Source organism: Amblyomma americanum, chromosome 1, assembly GCF_052857255.1.
Source record: "Amblyomma americanum isolate KBUSLIRL-KWMA chromosome 1, ASM5285725v1, whole genome shotgun sequence".
Taxonomy (NCBI): Eukaryota; Metazoa; Arthropoda; class Arachnida; order Ixodida; family Ixodidae; genus Amblyomma; species Amblyomma americanum.
The window spans coordinates 153,955,770-153,970,926 of NC_135497.1; the positions used below are offsets into that span (position 1 = coordinate 153,955,770).

At 41.8% G+C, this 15,157-nt stretch overlaps 1 protein-coding gene across 2 annotated transcripts; it reads right to left on the reverse strand.

Annotated features, from left to right (window-relative positions):
- galla-2 (MIP18 family protein galla-2) lies at positions 1–15,073 on the reverse strand. 2 transcript variants are annotated; one of them, XM_077647393.1, is made up of 4 exons: positions 14,723–15,073; positions 7,618–7,688; positions 2,813–2,984; positions 1–168 (listed from the first exon to the last, which is right to left on the reverse strand). In XM_077647393.1, the coding sequence occupies exons 1-4, from the start codon at positions 14,847–14,849 to the stop codon at positions 74–76; spliced, it is 465 nt and encodes a 154-aa protein (XP_077503519.1). In that variant the 5' UTR covers positions 14,850–15,073; the 3' UTR covers positions 1–73. The 2 variants fall into 2 exon arrangements, with proteins under 2 accessions (XP_077503519.1, XP_077503518.1); XM_077647392.1 differs by having other exon boundaries at positions 7,618–7,695; positions 14,721–15,072.
- Between the last annotated feature and the right edge of the window lie 84 nt (positions 15,074–15,157).

A 15,157-nucleotide genomic window follows, 5' to 3' on the forward strand; every position in this document is an offset into this window, starting at 1 on the left:
TCCAGCATAACATCATGCTTTATTGCTAGTGCATTTGTTTGCACATACCAAAGACGTTTTCGAAGACGTGTTCTCAATGTGTCAGGAGGCATCTGTTGACAACTTGAAGGAGATGGGAATTCTCTAAGGCAGCAGCAACTCTCTCTTTGTCATCCAACTGCTTGTTGACTGAAGAGAAAAAGAGGAATGGAACAATGTTACTTACATGCAACAGTGAGGTAAGCCCAAAAATGGTAAGGGCATATCCCCGGAACCCTTCACAGAACCACACAGACATGCTCTTGTATGTCTATGTGGTTGCATCAAATGAGTTGCATTTCTTATTTTGTTTGTTTGTTTCCTCTTTTTCGTGTTATGACTGACATAGTTTTGCACTGTTTCAATTTCTAGTTTATTACTGTGTGCTGCCATGCGTGCGTGACTATGGGCCAAAACTATCTCTGGCTATGGACCCATCAAATATTGATTTATGATTTATGTGCTCATAAAGCAGACCCACCGCGGTGGCTCAGTTGTTAGGGTGCTCGGCTACTGATCCGGAGTTCCCGCGTTCGAACCCGACCGCGGCGGCTGCGTTTTTATGCAGGCAAAACGCTAAGGCGCCCGTGTGCTGTGCGATGTCAGTGCACGTTAGAGATCCCCAGGTGGTCGAAATTATTCCGCAGCCATCCACTACGGCACCTCTTTCTTCCTTTGTTCTTTCACTCCCTCCTTGGTCCCTTCCCTTACAGCGCGGTTCAGGTGTCCAACAATATATGAGACAGATACTGGGCCATTTTCTTCCTTTCCCCAAAAACCAATTAAATAAAAAAATAAAAAAGCAAAAAATCATTTAATAAATAAATCAATCAATCAAATAATTCTATCAGTCAGCCGCACACATTAAGCAGGGCATGTACGCAATAGGCTGCATGGCAAAAACCCCACTCTGGTGATGGGGAGAAAAACTAAACCACCTTTTGAAGCCGAACACTGAATGGGTAGGTTTTCTCAGCATGCTTGGTACATACTAATTCTACATGGTGGCAGCACACCCTGAATGAACCCTGAAAGCATCACCAACAAAGGGCTCATGCTCGCGACTGTGAGGGCAACATCAAGCTTCCAGAGCAAGCACCCAGAGAAATCCTGGTTCACAAGCTGAATAAGTGTTTGAGGCATCCCGACTAGTATATTCAGATGAGTACAACAGGAGACAGTCCTGTCTGTCTTCTTTTGTCATTGTCTGAATGTGCTATTCAAGATGCCTCAAATGATCAACCAATTAGCCCAATTGAAAGCATCGGCTAAGTGGCCACAATGGAACAGTAAGTGGCCACAATGGAAGCATTGTGGAGATTGAACCATCAACAGCTTACAGTTCTTGGCCGAATGGAAGCAGGGATGCCAAATCCACATCTACATAGTAGACGATCTTGAAGACATGCATACATGCCTACAGTACGGCGTACAGCAAAATGATAAAAAAAGTGATTTTCCGAGACACTTGTTTGGCCTCAGTAATGTAAAATTTGCCTAAAAAATCAAGTTCAAGCACAGCTTTTGAGCTGAGCATTCCATGTAGAGTAAGTAGCCCTAGCACTTTTTCCAAAGATGAAGGCAAACTACAGGACAAGGTCGACCTTCGAGCCATGAGCGTTCAGGAGCCCCAGAAGGTGTTCTGTTATGGTTGGCGACCAAAAATGTAATGGAGATCGTCCCGTATGCATTGCCCTTGCAGAGCAAAATGAAACTGTAAAGTCACCCTCTTCAGGACAGTAGACGTGTTCAGACTACTCGAGGTTTTCACTTTTTGAAACCTGATGCCAATTCTGCTTCTGGCAGTTCGATCTTACTGAAGAATCACAGAACCTGAATGACATCTTTTTGTAAATTCAGGTTCAAAAAGCTTTCTTTGCTGTTAATTCTGCACCTAATTTTTTGCAAACAACGATGTCACATTTCCTAGGCACACTAGAAGGTATAGTGTGCAACAACATGGACAATACAATAATAGCTCATTAATTCAGGGGACGGAAAAGATGTTCAAATAATCCGAAAGTTGAAATTATCGAATGATGCTGAAAAAACTGAGAAAGACCACTTGCATCACAGTAAATTTATTTGGTGAAAGATCGGACAATGGTCACTTGCTTTTGGCACGAGAACAGCATGACAATGACTATTTTTGACATTTCCATCAATGCTCTACTGCGCACATACTGCTGCGAACGTCGAAGCAGAACTACCCAAAAACGGTAAGGGCATCCCTGGAATCCTTCACAGAACCAAACAGATATGCTCTTATGTGTCTATGTGGTCTATCTATGCTCTGTAATGCCCAGCCAGCTCTATCGCCTGCCACATCATATCTGTTCAAAACTGCAGTGCAGGAGGCTACGAATATTGCTGCGACATTTGCTGCCTTTTGTCTCCCACATGTCTTTGCATAGTTTTTCCACTTTGCTTTGTTCTATGCACCACAATGGTCACGGTAGCTACGCCTTACGTGGTAGAAACTGCAGTCAGGGATTTATTCCTGATTTTATCTTTCCAGCCTAGGAATACTCTGTATTGCCTCGGGAATTACTAAAATACAAATAAACCATAAGCAGCCAAAGTGCTTAACCTGGCAAAAAAATTCTGTACTTGAATTTCTCACGTTGCTATGACTTTGCTCATATCAGATAGATGGCATTTTGTATGTTCTTTCCTAAGACGACGGTCTCACTGCAACAAAAAATCCTGTGGCTTTTCGCAAAATTGTCTAAGCTTTTTGTAAAAGTGCATTTTACATCAGAGAGAGATAAATAATGTTCAAACGAGTACTTACTAGCGGCTTCAGATACATGAGTACCAGGAAGGATTCGGACATCCAACTTGAACGCTGGGGGCAGGCTACGAAGCAGCTTCACTCTTATGGCAAGTCCTATAAGTGTAGCCATGCTACAGTGCGGGATTGTAGGACGGAAGGCCACATCAATAGCAGACTTGTCTAGGTCCACCTACAAAACACATGTAGGTACATCTACTCCTGTGAAGAACTATGCCCAAGTCTTAATCAATGGAGCTTTAATGGTTTTTGGAGAAAAATAAGTTATAAATAAAACACTGTTCAATGGCAAAAGCCAAACAGCATGTACTTTTTCATCTGGTGCATGAAAAAAAGAAAAATATCAAGCACGTCATTGTACCAAAACTGCTACCAGAAAGCAAAAAATATCACCTTTGAGAATCAGCCTCATATGACTTCTTACTTCATTGCAACAATACCTCTTCATGCATCCAAAGCCAAGCATTGACTTTTGCCTATGCTCGAAATCATGGCTCTTATGCAGCTATTAGTGCAAAGCATTGGCTGGATATCTGCAGCATGCTTAAAGCTGCAACAATGCACACTTTATGTTGACCTTTGTCTCGCAGCCAAAAAGCAGCAGCTCTGGATGCTTTTACATATGACCTGGTATGTTACAATACAGTATCCAAGGTTTATGTACACAAGTTGGGCACACAAACACATTAGATACCTCAAGCAATGCAAGTCGGCTTATTAAGAACAGTGCCCAGCATGGGAATCCACTCATGAGCAGTATTACAGGACCAGATGCATGGGGTAGCACAGAGAAATTAACTTCTGCATAATGAAAACTTCATTACAAAAGATTTTGATGTGAGGCCGCATCAAAATCTGTTAACAATCTTTAGAGCCACCCTTTTTGCTATTCGTTAATGAAAAGGCAGATTTTAGCCACCATGTTGAACTCGCGAACATGCTACTCTGCATAACATATTAGGAATTGGGGACACAGAAATTAACTTCTGCACAATGACTACTTCATTCAAAAATTCACTCAAGGTGATTATGTATGATATTTAGCATTAAGCAGCCAGGCTCAGTTCACAATGTAATGACTAGGCCTCGTCAAAATCTGTTAGCAATCTTTGGAGCCAACCTTTTTGCTATTGTACAAGCCGTGGGCCCCATTATAATACATCATTTTAATCAAGTGCCACATTGCACAGACATGAATAGACACTATTAAACATTAAAAGATACAAATAATTAAGATGGACTAAACATTAAAAAAGTGCAACTGTGCAACAAGGGGCCATGAGAGAATGATGTATTCATCACAACTCAACTGGAGGCAGTACTACAACATAGCAAGAGAGCTCGTTAATGAAAAGGTAGATTCTAGCCACCATGTTGAACTCACAAACATGCTACTCTAGATAAGGGATGAAGAATTGGAGACAAAAAGAGACAAAACAGTGCAGAAAATTATTTTAAAAAAAGTGAGAACAAGAAAAAAATAACTATAGGAATTTAAGCATGGACATACCAGTTGGTGATAAAAAAAGAGTATATAAAGGTTTTCTAAAAAGGCCCATGTCTTGGAGGAAAGTAAAAAAATGTCCAATGTGCGATGCTGCTGTGAAGGACAGGGGTAGGATCCTAATACAGTTTATTATAAGTGACATTGGAATTCGTGCATTCATTTCAAACTGCTAACGTGTTCTCAAGCTTTTCTTGATTACTGCAATACAATAACTGGCAATTAGGTGAAGTTTATTTATTATCACGTGGATTTTCTTTCCAATGTAAACAAGAAAACTATGAGGAAGCAGCTGCAAACAACTAAGTTAACGTTCTGAAAGGCAACCTATTCTGCATTTAGTATGGCAAGGTAATACCCGTGCTACACGGGCGCTTCAAATGCCTTCCAACCTAATGTCATTCGGCTCGACTGCCGAACTTAGCTGCTACACGAAATTTTTCGACGGCATTCGGTTCAGATGCCATTCGAGTCGACGGAGCTCCGCGGAGACATTCCAGATTTTGGAATGCCTTCGAAACGCGAACACAGCACGAACCGGCCAATAGGCATTGCCGCCGCCATCGCTTCGCACCGCCCACAGCCGCGCGTCTGCTTTCGGCTCTGTGGCTGCTCGTTTTGATACCCGCTGCTCGCTTTTTCCTGCTCTTTGCTTAGAAAATAGCTCATGTTCTGTCTACGCAAGTGCTTGAAGGTAATAGTACACCAATGAACATTTACCGCATGGGTATGAAATTTCTCCAGCAGTGCGCCGATGAGGACGGCTGCACTCATACTGTTGTTTACATCGCTGCCTACGACCAGCTAGCGCTCGTTTTCATGACATAAAACGCATTCCGCGCTTTAGTTCTATTAAATAAGCTCATATCATGTGTACCGGTTTCACCCGTGCTTGTTAACGCAGTGCGACAATCTGGGAGGAATCGCCGATACGATCGCTCGCCTGAGAAACACTTGACAGCCGGGCTGCTGACATCGCCTTCGACCTGCGCTTGTCGCTAATTGTCCCGACTTCCTCCGACACGATCAGTAGTTTATTTTAAACTGCTTTATTCAGAAGTATGATTGGTGACCATTCGCGGTAATTGAAACGGCATAACTTGTTATCCATAAAATAGCAACAGCGACGACTGCTCCTGACCGTAGTGCTCGGCGGCCTGGGTCACGCCGGTGCTTCCCGTTCATCGTATGAGCTCCCTGCGATGTGAGCAATAGTTGATTTCTGGTCACTGTTGTCAAAACTACACTCGTTGATCATTTGCATTCGCTTAAACTTGTGAATTCGCTCTTCGCAACCGCCGAATTCACAGACGTAAACCTGCGGACTCACTAGGCCTAGTCGCCGCAGAAGGGAAGGGAGTCGCCATCGATTAAAATTAGTTTGGCAAGCGCTTATAGCTGGTGAGTGTTGTTTGAGTGTGCACATGTGAAATATACCCGTTAGTTTCGCTTGTTAACTATATGGATAAGGTAGAAGGACGAATATATTCACACCGTCGCCTCATCAGCGTGTTTTCCCTCAGCGGCCGGCCTGCTGAGGACATGAAGGCTGACCGTCCGCCGTTCAGATTCGTCGGTGTCGTTGGCCTACTTGTCCCACTACAATCATATATGCTGCTGTTGACCGTGTCGTTGTCGCATTAGTGTGACCACCGCCGCTGTCGTCATCGTACACTGAAAACGAGCTGAGGAATTTTCAAATGCGTTTGGAAAGCGTCGTGTAGCGCCGCGTAAGTCCGTCGAGTCCGAATGCCATTCCAAGTCTCGAATGCCATTCGACTCAGATGTCATTCGAACGTGCCCGTGTAGCACAGGTATAAGCGGGGTTTAAAGGGCCGCAGAAAGGGGTGTTTGAGCTTGGCTTTAAAATGCTTGCACTATGTAGAGTACAGGCCACCGAGCATCCATGCAGCGTACAAGATCTCAAAAGTGAGCGGGAAATTTATAATACATTTTTAAAAATTCCCGCTTTCGCACCTCGCGGTGACGTTCAGTGCTGGGCTTTCGCGCGAAAGCCTTGCATATGACGTCACGTCGTGCAAGTGACGTCAGCAGCCGGGGGTTATCATTGGTTCACAGCACCAATTCTTTTAGACATCATGCGCTACCACGGCCGCGGCCACACCGTGCGCGCCGCAGCTGGCGGAGGTAGGGGAACAGCCAAGGGAGTGGGGACGGCAGAGGAGCGCCGCTGTTTTGGCGTGCAAGAGAAGGAAAGGCGCAAAGACGCGGAAGTTCAAATTTTGCGTCCATATAACTCAGCTTCCACAAAATGCATTAAAATAATTCTTGCTGGAGGATAATTATGAAGCGGCATCCTTTTAACATCCAAGATATATCGCAAATTTGTTAAGAGCCCCTTTCTGGGTCCCTTTGATGTCCTGAAGTTGTACATGCGCTATGAGAGATGACGTAGTGGAGAGCTCCATATTAATTTTAACTACTTAGAATTCTTTAATGTGCACCGACACAGCACAACACATGAATGTGTTAGCATTTCACCACCATCAAAATGTGGCCACTGTGAACCTCAAGGACCATGCAAGCATCAAGGAACTACCCCAATACGTTAACTAGCAGTCTGGCGCCGTACTATTCAACCTCCTTTAGTGCCCTCATTTCATGTCCACAGGGTGCCTAGCTTGCAGCGTTCACGTCACAACATTCTGTTCCCTTGACATGACGTGCAACCTTATGAAAATGGAGCTCCAGGCTGTGAAGCATAAAAGTTATGTCGAGCATACATTTTTGCACCAAGCCCAAGCTGTCAGATATATACCAAACTATACTGTCAGATATATGCGCCTAGAGGCACAAAATTGATGCGCCAAGTACATTCCATGCAGCACAATGCAAGGCCACCAAATGATACAGGCCTGCCATTTAGTTAACACTCACGTGACCCATAAACTTTAGTTCCCAATAGTATGTGGTGCAATTTGGACATGCCATTACCTGATAGCAGCACAATATAGTACATCTGCATCATTTATAATGTAAGCTGTGCTGCTTTCGGTCCCTTTCCATGTCATTTACCGATTAATAATTCAGACAGGTCACTGCCACAGATAAATTTCTTGCCAACACTAAACTTGGCAATGAATTCAATGTCACCTAATAAACCATCCTTATTTTGTATTCTGATTATGTCAATGTCCTTGTATTCAAGCACATGTGGCCACCACTTTCAGTCACACACTCCGAAGGGCAAACTTAAGCTACAATATTATATATTAACATTTTATATTACAGCAAAAAGGTACACACATACACCTAACCGCATGAAATGAGTTATGCTTACCATAATGTTCTTCTCGTCGACTACATTCAATTCTTCCAAAGTGAGTGGATGCTCAGGATCATTAATGGATCGTATATGATGTGCAGGAAGTTAAGGCTGATACCTAGTTATAAAGTAGACATTACAAAAAAAAAATCGGCAGAGACAATGAAGACTGCTTACATGTGAGAGTGCTGAGTCATGCTATGTTGTAGAATGACCGAGTCATGACCATGCATAACATTTGTACTAAGTCAATAAACCTTCCATTACCTTATTTGTAAAGTGCTGAGTCATGCTACATGGCAGAAATAAAGTGCTGAGTCGGGCACCACGAGTACAAACTCTGCCCACCTTCCTTTATGTTACTTGTAAAGTGCCGAGTCATGTTACATTAAAGAATGATTATGAGTCATGGCTATGACTATGCACCATGACTTGCACACTTAGTACAAACTTTATGCCCCTTACATTAGGTTACTTTTAAATTGCCGAGTCATGATATGTTGCAGAATGACTAGGCTACAAGTCATGATTTTCAGAGGTCACAGTATGTTGTTTCAACTTTCATGACTACACATGTTTGCTTACACGTGTTGTGGCACTGTACACGGGGGCGGGCGTACTGTATCATCCAAATTTCGTGCCATAGATGGTGGTGGAATTTCGTGCCATGGACAGCGACAGACGCCAGTTTTTGTGCTAATGGGACATAGAATACTTTTGCATTTGAAAAAAAAGAAAATAAAACCTTCTTCAGCAAAAACCCAGTGCGGCAAGCAGTGGTTTCACTTAAATTAATTGAGTGCCTAAACAAACAATTTTTTACTGGGTTTATACATAGGGCCCTTTGTTTCCGGGATAAATTTTTTTCGGAATTAGGGGGGAATAATCGAGTGATATTTTTCAAGCTTGAGTTCAGATACAAATCAGGTTATTCAAAAAAATTTCTGTACTTTGGGTTTTTTAGGGGTTTTTTACAGCACAGGACAGTTTACTATAACAGTTTGTTTTTCTGCTAGACATAGGTTGCCCTATTTTTTGTTCATTCTTTCACAAACAACATGGAAGTTGCGGGTTTCACTAAAAAAAATTGTTCACTAATTAAGAATTTTTTTCTTAATCTATTGCAAATATTTTTTAGCATGTGTTACTGATCTCCTACAGAGCACTCCCGCATCACAGCAAGACTGGCTTGCATTTATTTGTACAGTGCAAAAACATTCAACATCCACAGCAAGCACTTTAAACAGACAAGGTCCTTGGATTAGGGTGCCATTAACATGGATAGCGCTTAATACAGTGACTCCGATAAGACGCCTGGTCAGTGGCCATGTTTTGACCTCTCACTTCTAAATCTCCATTCTTGAACTTATCCTCAAATTCATACACCTGGGGATTTTAAACTGTTAGGAGGTTTAAGATCTCCAGTTGACTGAAGACACCTATCTGGAATAAGCACTAGATATCCACAAATTTTTCTTGCGGTGTCTTCAGCTTTGTGAACTGAAAAACATCGTCCAGGAGACTCATTTACAGGATAAAATGGGTTTAACCCAATTTTTAAGAAATATGTTCAGGGTGCAAGCGTCGGGAGAAATCGGGTTTTACCCAAAAACGACGGTTCATATTTATTAGTAATTGCCAAGGTGCAACAAAACAGCTTTACAGCATTTCCAACAGTCTAGAAAAACCAGAGTACCTCAATGTCTTTACAAGTTACCCAAGCTCTCCAAAGCAATATGATGAAATTATCAAAGCAGCTGAGATTTTCAGCACAGCCCAATGTGTTTATACGGACTGCTACCTCAAAATAAGACGGGCCAGTGCACACATGCTACTGCACTTGTGCAGAAGGCTCCTTTCACACATCACACTATTCTCAACTTTATTCAATCATTTGTGCAGCTCTTGTCTGAAATACAACAGAGGTTTCTTTAGAGCTACAACATATATAATGCAGTGTAAAAGGCTCTCGTAAAAGATATGTAAATTTAACTCCTTACATAAACTAGATATATGACCTGCCAATGTTCTAAATAGCTAAAATTATGTTTGATAAGCTTTTCAGCCTTTTAGGTGCTCTTCAGAATTTAAATTGGAGGCTAAGGAAAACAATATATATTTTGGAAAACAAAAACCAGAATGCAAGAAAAACATTCACTTTTTTCATTAGCTGGCAACATACGACTGAACTACACTACACTTTTCCTCACATTTGCATGTTCTCTAACAGACAATGGCTGAATAGACAAAATTTATCGATTTCACTTACATATACAGAAACAAAAAAGTTCTGGTCCTGATGGGCTTGCAAATGCTTTTTTTAAATGTTTTGCAGCACAATTATCCATGTTTTAACTCAGATATCTCAAGTTTCCTTACTTTCTGGTGAAGTACCGGAGGGCTGGAAAATTGGCCATGTTGTACCAATCCATAAAAAAGGAGGTAAGGTAACTATATCTAACTACCGACTAATTTCAATCACTTCTTCTTGTTGCAAGTTAATAGAACACCTAGTCTCTGGTTACCTTAATTCGTTTATAAGTGAAAATAACATTTTATCTCCTTTGCAACAAGACTTCAGAAAGGGTATGCCCACTGTGACACAGTTGATTACTACGGTTAATGAATTCCAAGTAGTTCTTGATAAATTAGGGCAGGTTGATGCTCTTTTTTTAGACTTCCGCAAGGCTTCTGGCACAGTTTCTCATAGTAAATTCATTTATAAATTAGATAGTACTGGTGCCCCTACTTACCTTGTTAATTGGATTAACACAGGAAACAATATGTTGAGGTTAATTGCTCCACATCTAACGAGCTTCCAGTCACTTCAGGTGTACCCCAAGGGAGCGTCTTGGACCCACTGCTTTTCCTACTCTACATAAATGATCTGTCAGTTTCTATCCCCGCGAATATCTCTTTAAAGCTTTTTGCTGACGATTGCATACTTTTTAGGACAATAAATGAACAGAATGATCACTACATCTTGCAAAATGCGCTTCTAGCTGTTCATCATTGGTGTGTAAAATGGGATATGCAATTAAACCTTGATAAAACTGTCCTCTTGCGAATTTCGTGTAAAAGAAAACATTTTAGTACTTTCACTTATAGCCTGCTGAATCATTTAATCCATGAGGTTGCACAGAAATATTTACGGGTAACGCTAACACATGACTTAACATGGACTTCCCACATTGCAGACATTTGCTCCTCGTCTTTTTCTAAGCTTTGCTAATTAAGGCAGAAGCTTAAAGATGCCCCAAGTAAAGTCAAACTCCTTGCATACACAAGATTTATTAGGTCCAAATTAGAGTTTGCTTCAGTTTTGTGGGATCCATTAATAAAGAAAGGCATTTACCAGATAAAGATGTTGCAAAAGGAAAGCGTTTAGGTTTATTTATAACAAATACAGGAGGTTAGACTCACCTACAGCACTAATGAAAGCCAATCATATTCCACTACTTGAAGTATGCAGAAAAATTTCCCGTCCATTGTTTCTGCATAACCTTCTAACACATAAATTAAACATACCCCGCCCCACGATTTTCAAACAATCGTTGCGCCGAACACACCATTCATGAATTCACTTGCTCGACCCCATTTTTGCAAGGACTGACTCCTTCAAGCACAGCTTTTTTCCACGGACTATTTCCGACTGGAACTCTCTTCCCGAGGCCATTTCCCAGTCCTCCAATTTCAGTAAAACTCTCTAGAAGAATTTTCTTGAGCGAATGTGTGTTGTATTTTTTTTTTTGCTTATCGATTGTAACCACATGTATCCCTTTGGCATTCGTCATGTTAAATGCCTTGTATAGCACCTCCTGCATGGGCCAATATATTTGCCAGCAGTATTTTGAAATAAATAAATATACTCTACTTTAAGACAGCGTTTAATAAGTTCAACACATCACTCACCTCTAATAGGAGGGCATGTACAGCTGCCCACAAGCGCTTTTCAGCCTGTATTACTTCTGTGTGAAAGTCCACATAATTTTCACAGTTTAGTATTTACACAGGTACTGAAACTATCTTCAGCCGTGCAAATATGGGACTAAGTTCTACTTACACAAAACTTTTCCTTATTTGAATGCATACTGACAAGAAAACCACTCTTCCCCATCATAACTTGGAAAGAAGAAAAATTCATTTTTACGTGCCACAGCCACACCTGAGCTATATAAGCAAACTGCAGCAGACAGGCTAACTTTAAACAGCCTGGAGCTCCCAAACATACCCCACAATCACAGTACAGGGGTATTTCAAAATTTCAACCCCATCAAGATACAGCTAGGAATCCTAAGTATAAGCTCATGCTGAACAGCAGAACGCCGCAGCCACTGAGTCACTACAGCATGTTTCAACTGGGAATTGTGTGGTGCTCCATTTCTGTGTAAAATGACAGCAGATCTCACAGCAAAGTTGTTACCTCATTGAAATATGACTGCTGTTGTGACTTATACCCCTGCCACAGTGAAAAATTTAATGACATTACTTAATGCCATTTGCAACCTGCCAAGTTCAATACGACTCATTTGCCAAACAAATGCCCACTCTCGTCCCCATTCCTCACATAGATATGCAGGCAACTTTGTTAGAAATAGCCTTCTATCAAGCAGCAAATGTTTTCTCATAACTTTCAGTCAGATGAGGCACCTCTACTACATTTTTTTGCAAAAGGCACCATTTTTACCGGCCCTTGCGACTGACACTCTTGGCTTGTGTACCGGCACAGGAGTTATGGATACTTTTTCGACTTGTCAACCAAAAACGGCACCATTTCTACAAGATAATTTGTAACATTTTAACAAGATTGATGGGAGTCCATGCTTAAAAGCACTATTTAAAATCAAGTAAATTTTAACTGGCCTGCAGGCATTATTGCGACATAAGTAAAATTACATAAAATCTGGATGTGTAGCACCAACTTTGAAAACAATGACTTCAACAAACTTAAGGGTTGAAAGGAGCAAATCAAATAGCTGATCTGGTCAAAATGTTTGATTTCTCAATTTATTTTTCGTGATCCTTTGGTCTTCTTCCCGTGATGAAAAATATAACCAAGTATTGAACACAAAAATTTTAAATGTTGTTTTCTTTACATGTGGTCGTTAATAATTGAGCGAATCATGCTTCTGATGGTCCCGGAGCATCGCGTATTCCGTGGCTTTGTGACAATGGAGCACTGCCATCTTAGTATCACTGTGAAGAGGAGGGATCAGAGCTTCCACTGGTTGGAATGCCGCATTTCTTTGACCAAATCCAAAAGTGCACGAAGCAATAAACGTGGCAACCATGGCAATAAATATTAAATTTAATTTCTTCAGCTTTCACTTTTTCTGCAATTGCTATCACTCATCCCTTTGGAATTTCGTAACAGTAGAATGGTTCAATTTGTTGCTAATGAATCTTGACAGTTGAGTACAATAAATCTCATAATATTTCCATGTATAATCTTATGAGAGTTATTCCTGTAAGAAATGTTTTCATTAAATATACATGCTGGAGTTCCTTTTAATGAGTACTGGCCATCTAAAAAAAGAAATATAGCTTCACTACATATTGTCATTTAAACTTGCTTGTCATGCTTTCTAGCATTCAGCAAAAAATGTCAGCATTTACCAATGCCAGATGTGGCTTCCATCACAAACTACGCAACATGCTTTCTGCATAACCTTGTATATGCTGGTATGGTATGTCGTGCTCAACGTCCCAAAGCTGCACATAGGCTATGAGAGATGCCATAGTGGAGGGCTCTGAATTAATTTCGACCACCAGGGAATCTTTGTATTGCTTTGTATTACTGTACTGACTATGTTTTAGTGTACTGGCCTGCCACAATTTAATGCTTGTACCTACTCCTATCTTGGCCCTCGTTGGACCGACAGTATGTATAAATAAATAACATGCCCTGACGTCACACAGCGCACAGGCGTTTTGCATTTCACCCTTATCAAAATGCAGTCGCCACGACAAGGATACGATTTCGTGACCATGGACTCTGCAGCCAAACATCATAGTTAACATGCCACCACGAGGGGTTGATGTATGTTATACAATTGCAATGTAATTGACTGCAACTGCTGATCCGGTCTACTGAGTGGCCATGCATGCATGATGTATGCACAAAACAGACACTTATCAGGAGTGACCTTGCAAAGCCCACTCTAGAGAAAGAGCTAGAAGAGTTCCGTCAGGTCGGGTTGACTTAAAGTCTAGTGAAATTTTGAATGGAGTGTCTAGCATTCTGCCCAGACAGAATGACGTGACTGCTGCAAGAGTTCGTCCAAACACAGCATTTACTGACATTGCAGTTCCATCCGTATGTACCAGACCCCTCGTTCCTTTTCGGAGCAACCCCTAGTGTCAAATGTCCTATCAGGTTTTGATCAGACTAGCACCAGTACATAACATCACAGCATGTACGATGGTGTACTGCTGTGTGGTTTGTTTTGATACCCTTTGCACCTAAATTGGTTAGGTTTGCTTTAGTTAGGGTAAGGTTCGCTGTCACGGAGCTGTTTTTCTGGACATAACTCCTAGAGTGGTTAATTGTTTTTCAGAATGCCTTGTGTTCTCCCAGACGAAACAATAATACTGCTGTTAGAGTTCTGTCCAGACCTACCAGTGCATAGTATCGGAAGACGTACAAATATTCACTGCTGCGCGCTTTTAATTTTGTCAGGTTTGGCCCCTGGTTATGAGAACCTAAGTGACGGTCACTGTTTCGTGTAGACGTAACTGAGAGCGATTTCTGTTACTCCTGGACGGAACACTAGCCATCGTCAATTTCGAAACGAAATTAAATCTAGCGTTTCTAAATCCTATGGCAGCGGTATAAAGGTGCAGAGGCAACCTGAAGGCATAATCAACTTCACACAGACCGCTTATCGACGTTAAACCCGCCCATTTTATAATTATCAGAGATATTGATTTCAGAACATGTTAATATTGCAGACACGACATGCACTTCCTTCAATAGCGACAACATACATACGTTTATGGCTACGAAGGGCAGCATGATTAACACATTTAGACAAACAACAGCAGTGGCTACAGAAGGTATGCTACGCTCGTTTAGCATGCAGGAGCTGCCTCATGAAGCATGAGTAGCTCGAAAGGATATCAAAAATCTCTCGCGCGTCTATTGCATCTTCAATGTCATCGTTCAGCTCATCAGCTGTTGTCACTCTGTCCTTCGCCTTTTCGTAGGTTGAAGGAGCAATATTATCCAAGCTGTCACCGCGAGCCATACTGTTCAGAATTGTTTTACCCTTCAGCGCACGCACGATAGACGCATGCAGGAACAAACAGAAATGCTTAGCCGTAACATTTACGGCAGCAACAGCACGCTACCAACAGTAGCATAACGCACCACTATGACTTTTCCAACCACGACCGACTGCATAAAGGGCGACCTGCGCATCCCGTGGTCGCCTACGGCGGCGCGCGACGGGGTGAACATTAGCGCCACTGTTCGCGGCGGCGGTTTGGAAAACTAAAAAAACCACACAAGCAAAAGCAAATCATCGGCGCTGGCGCAGCGCCGCACGCGCGGTTC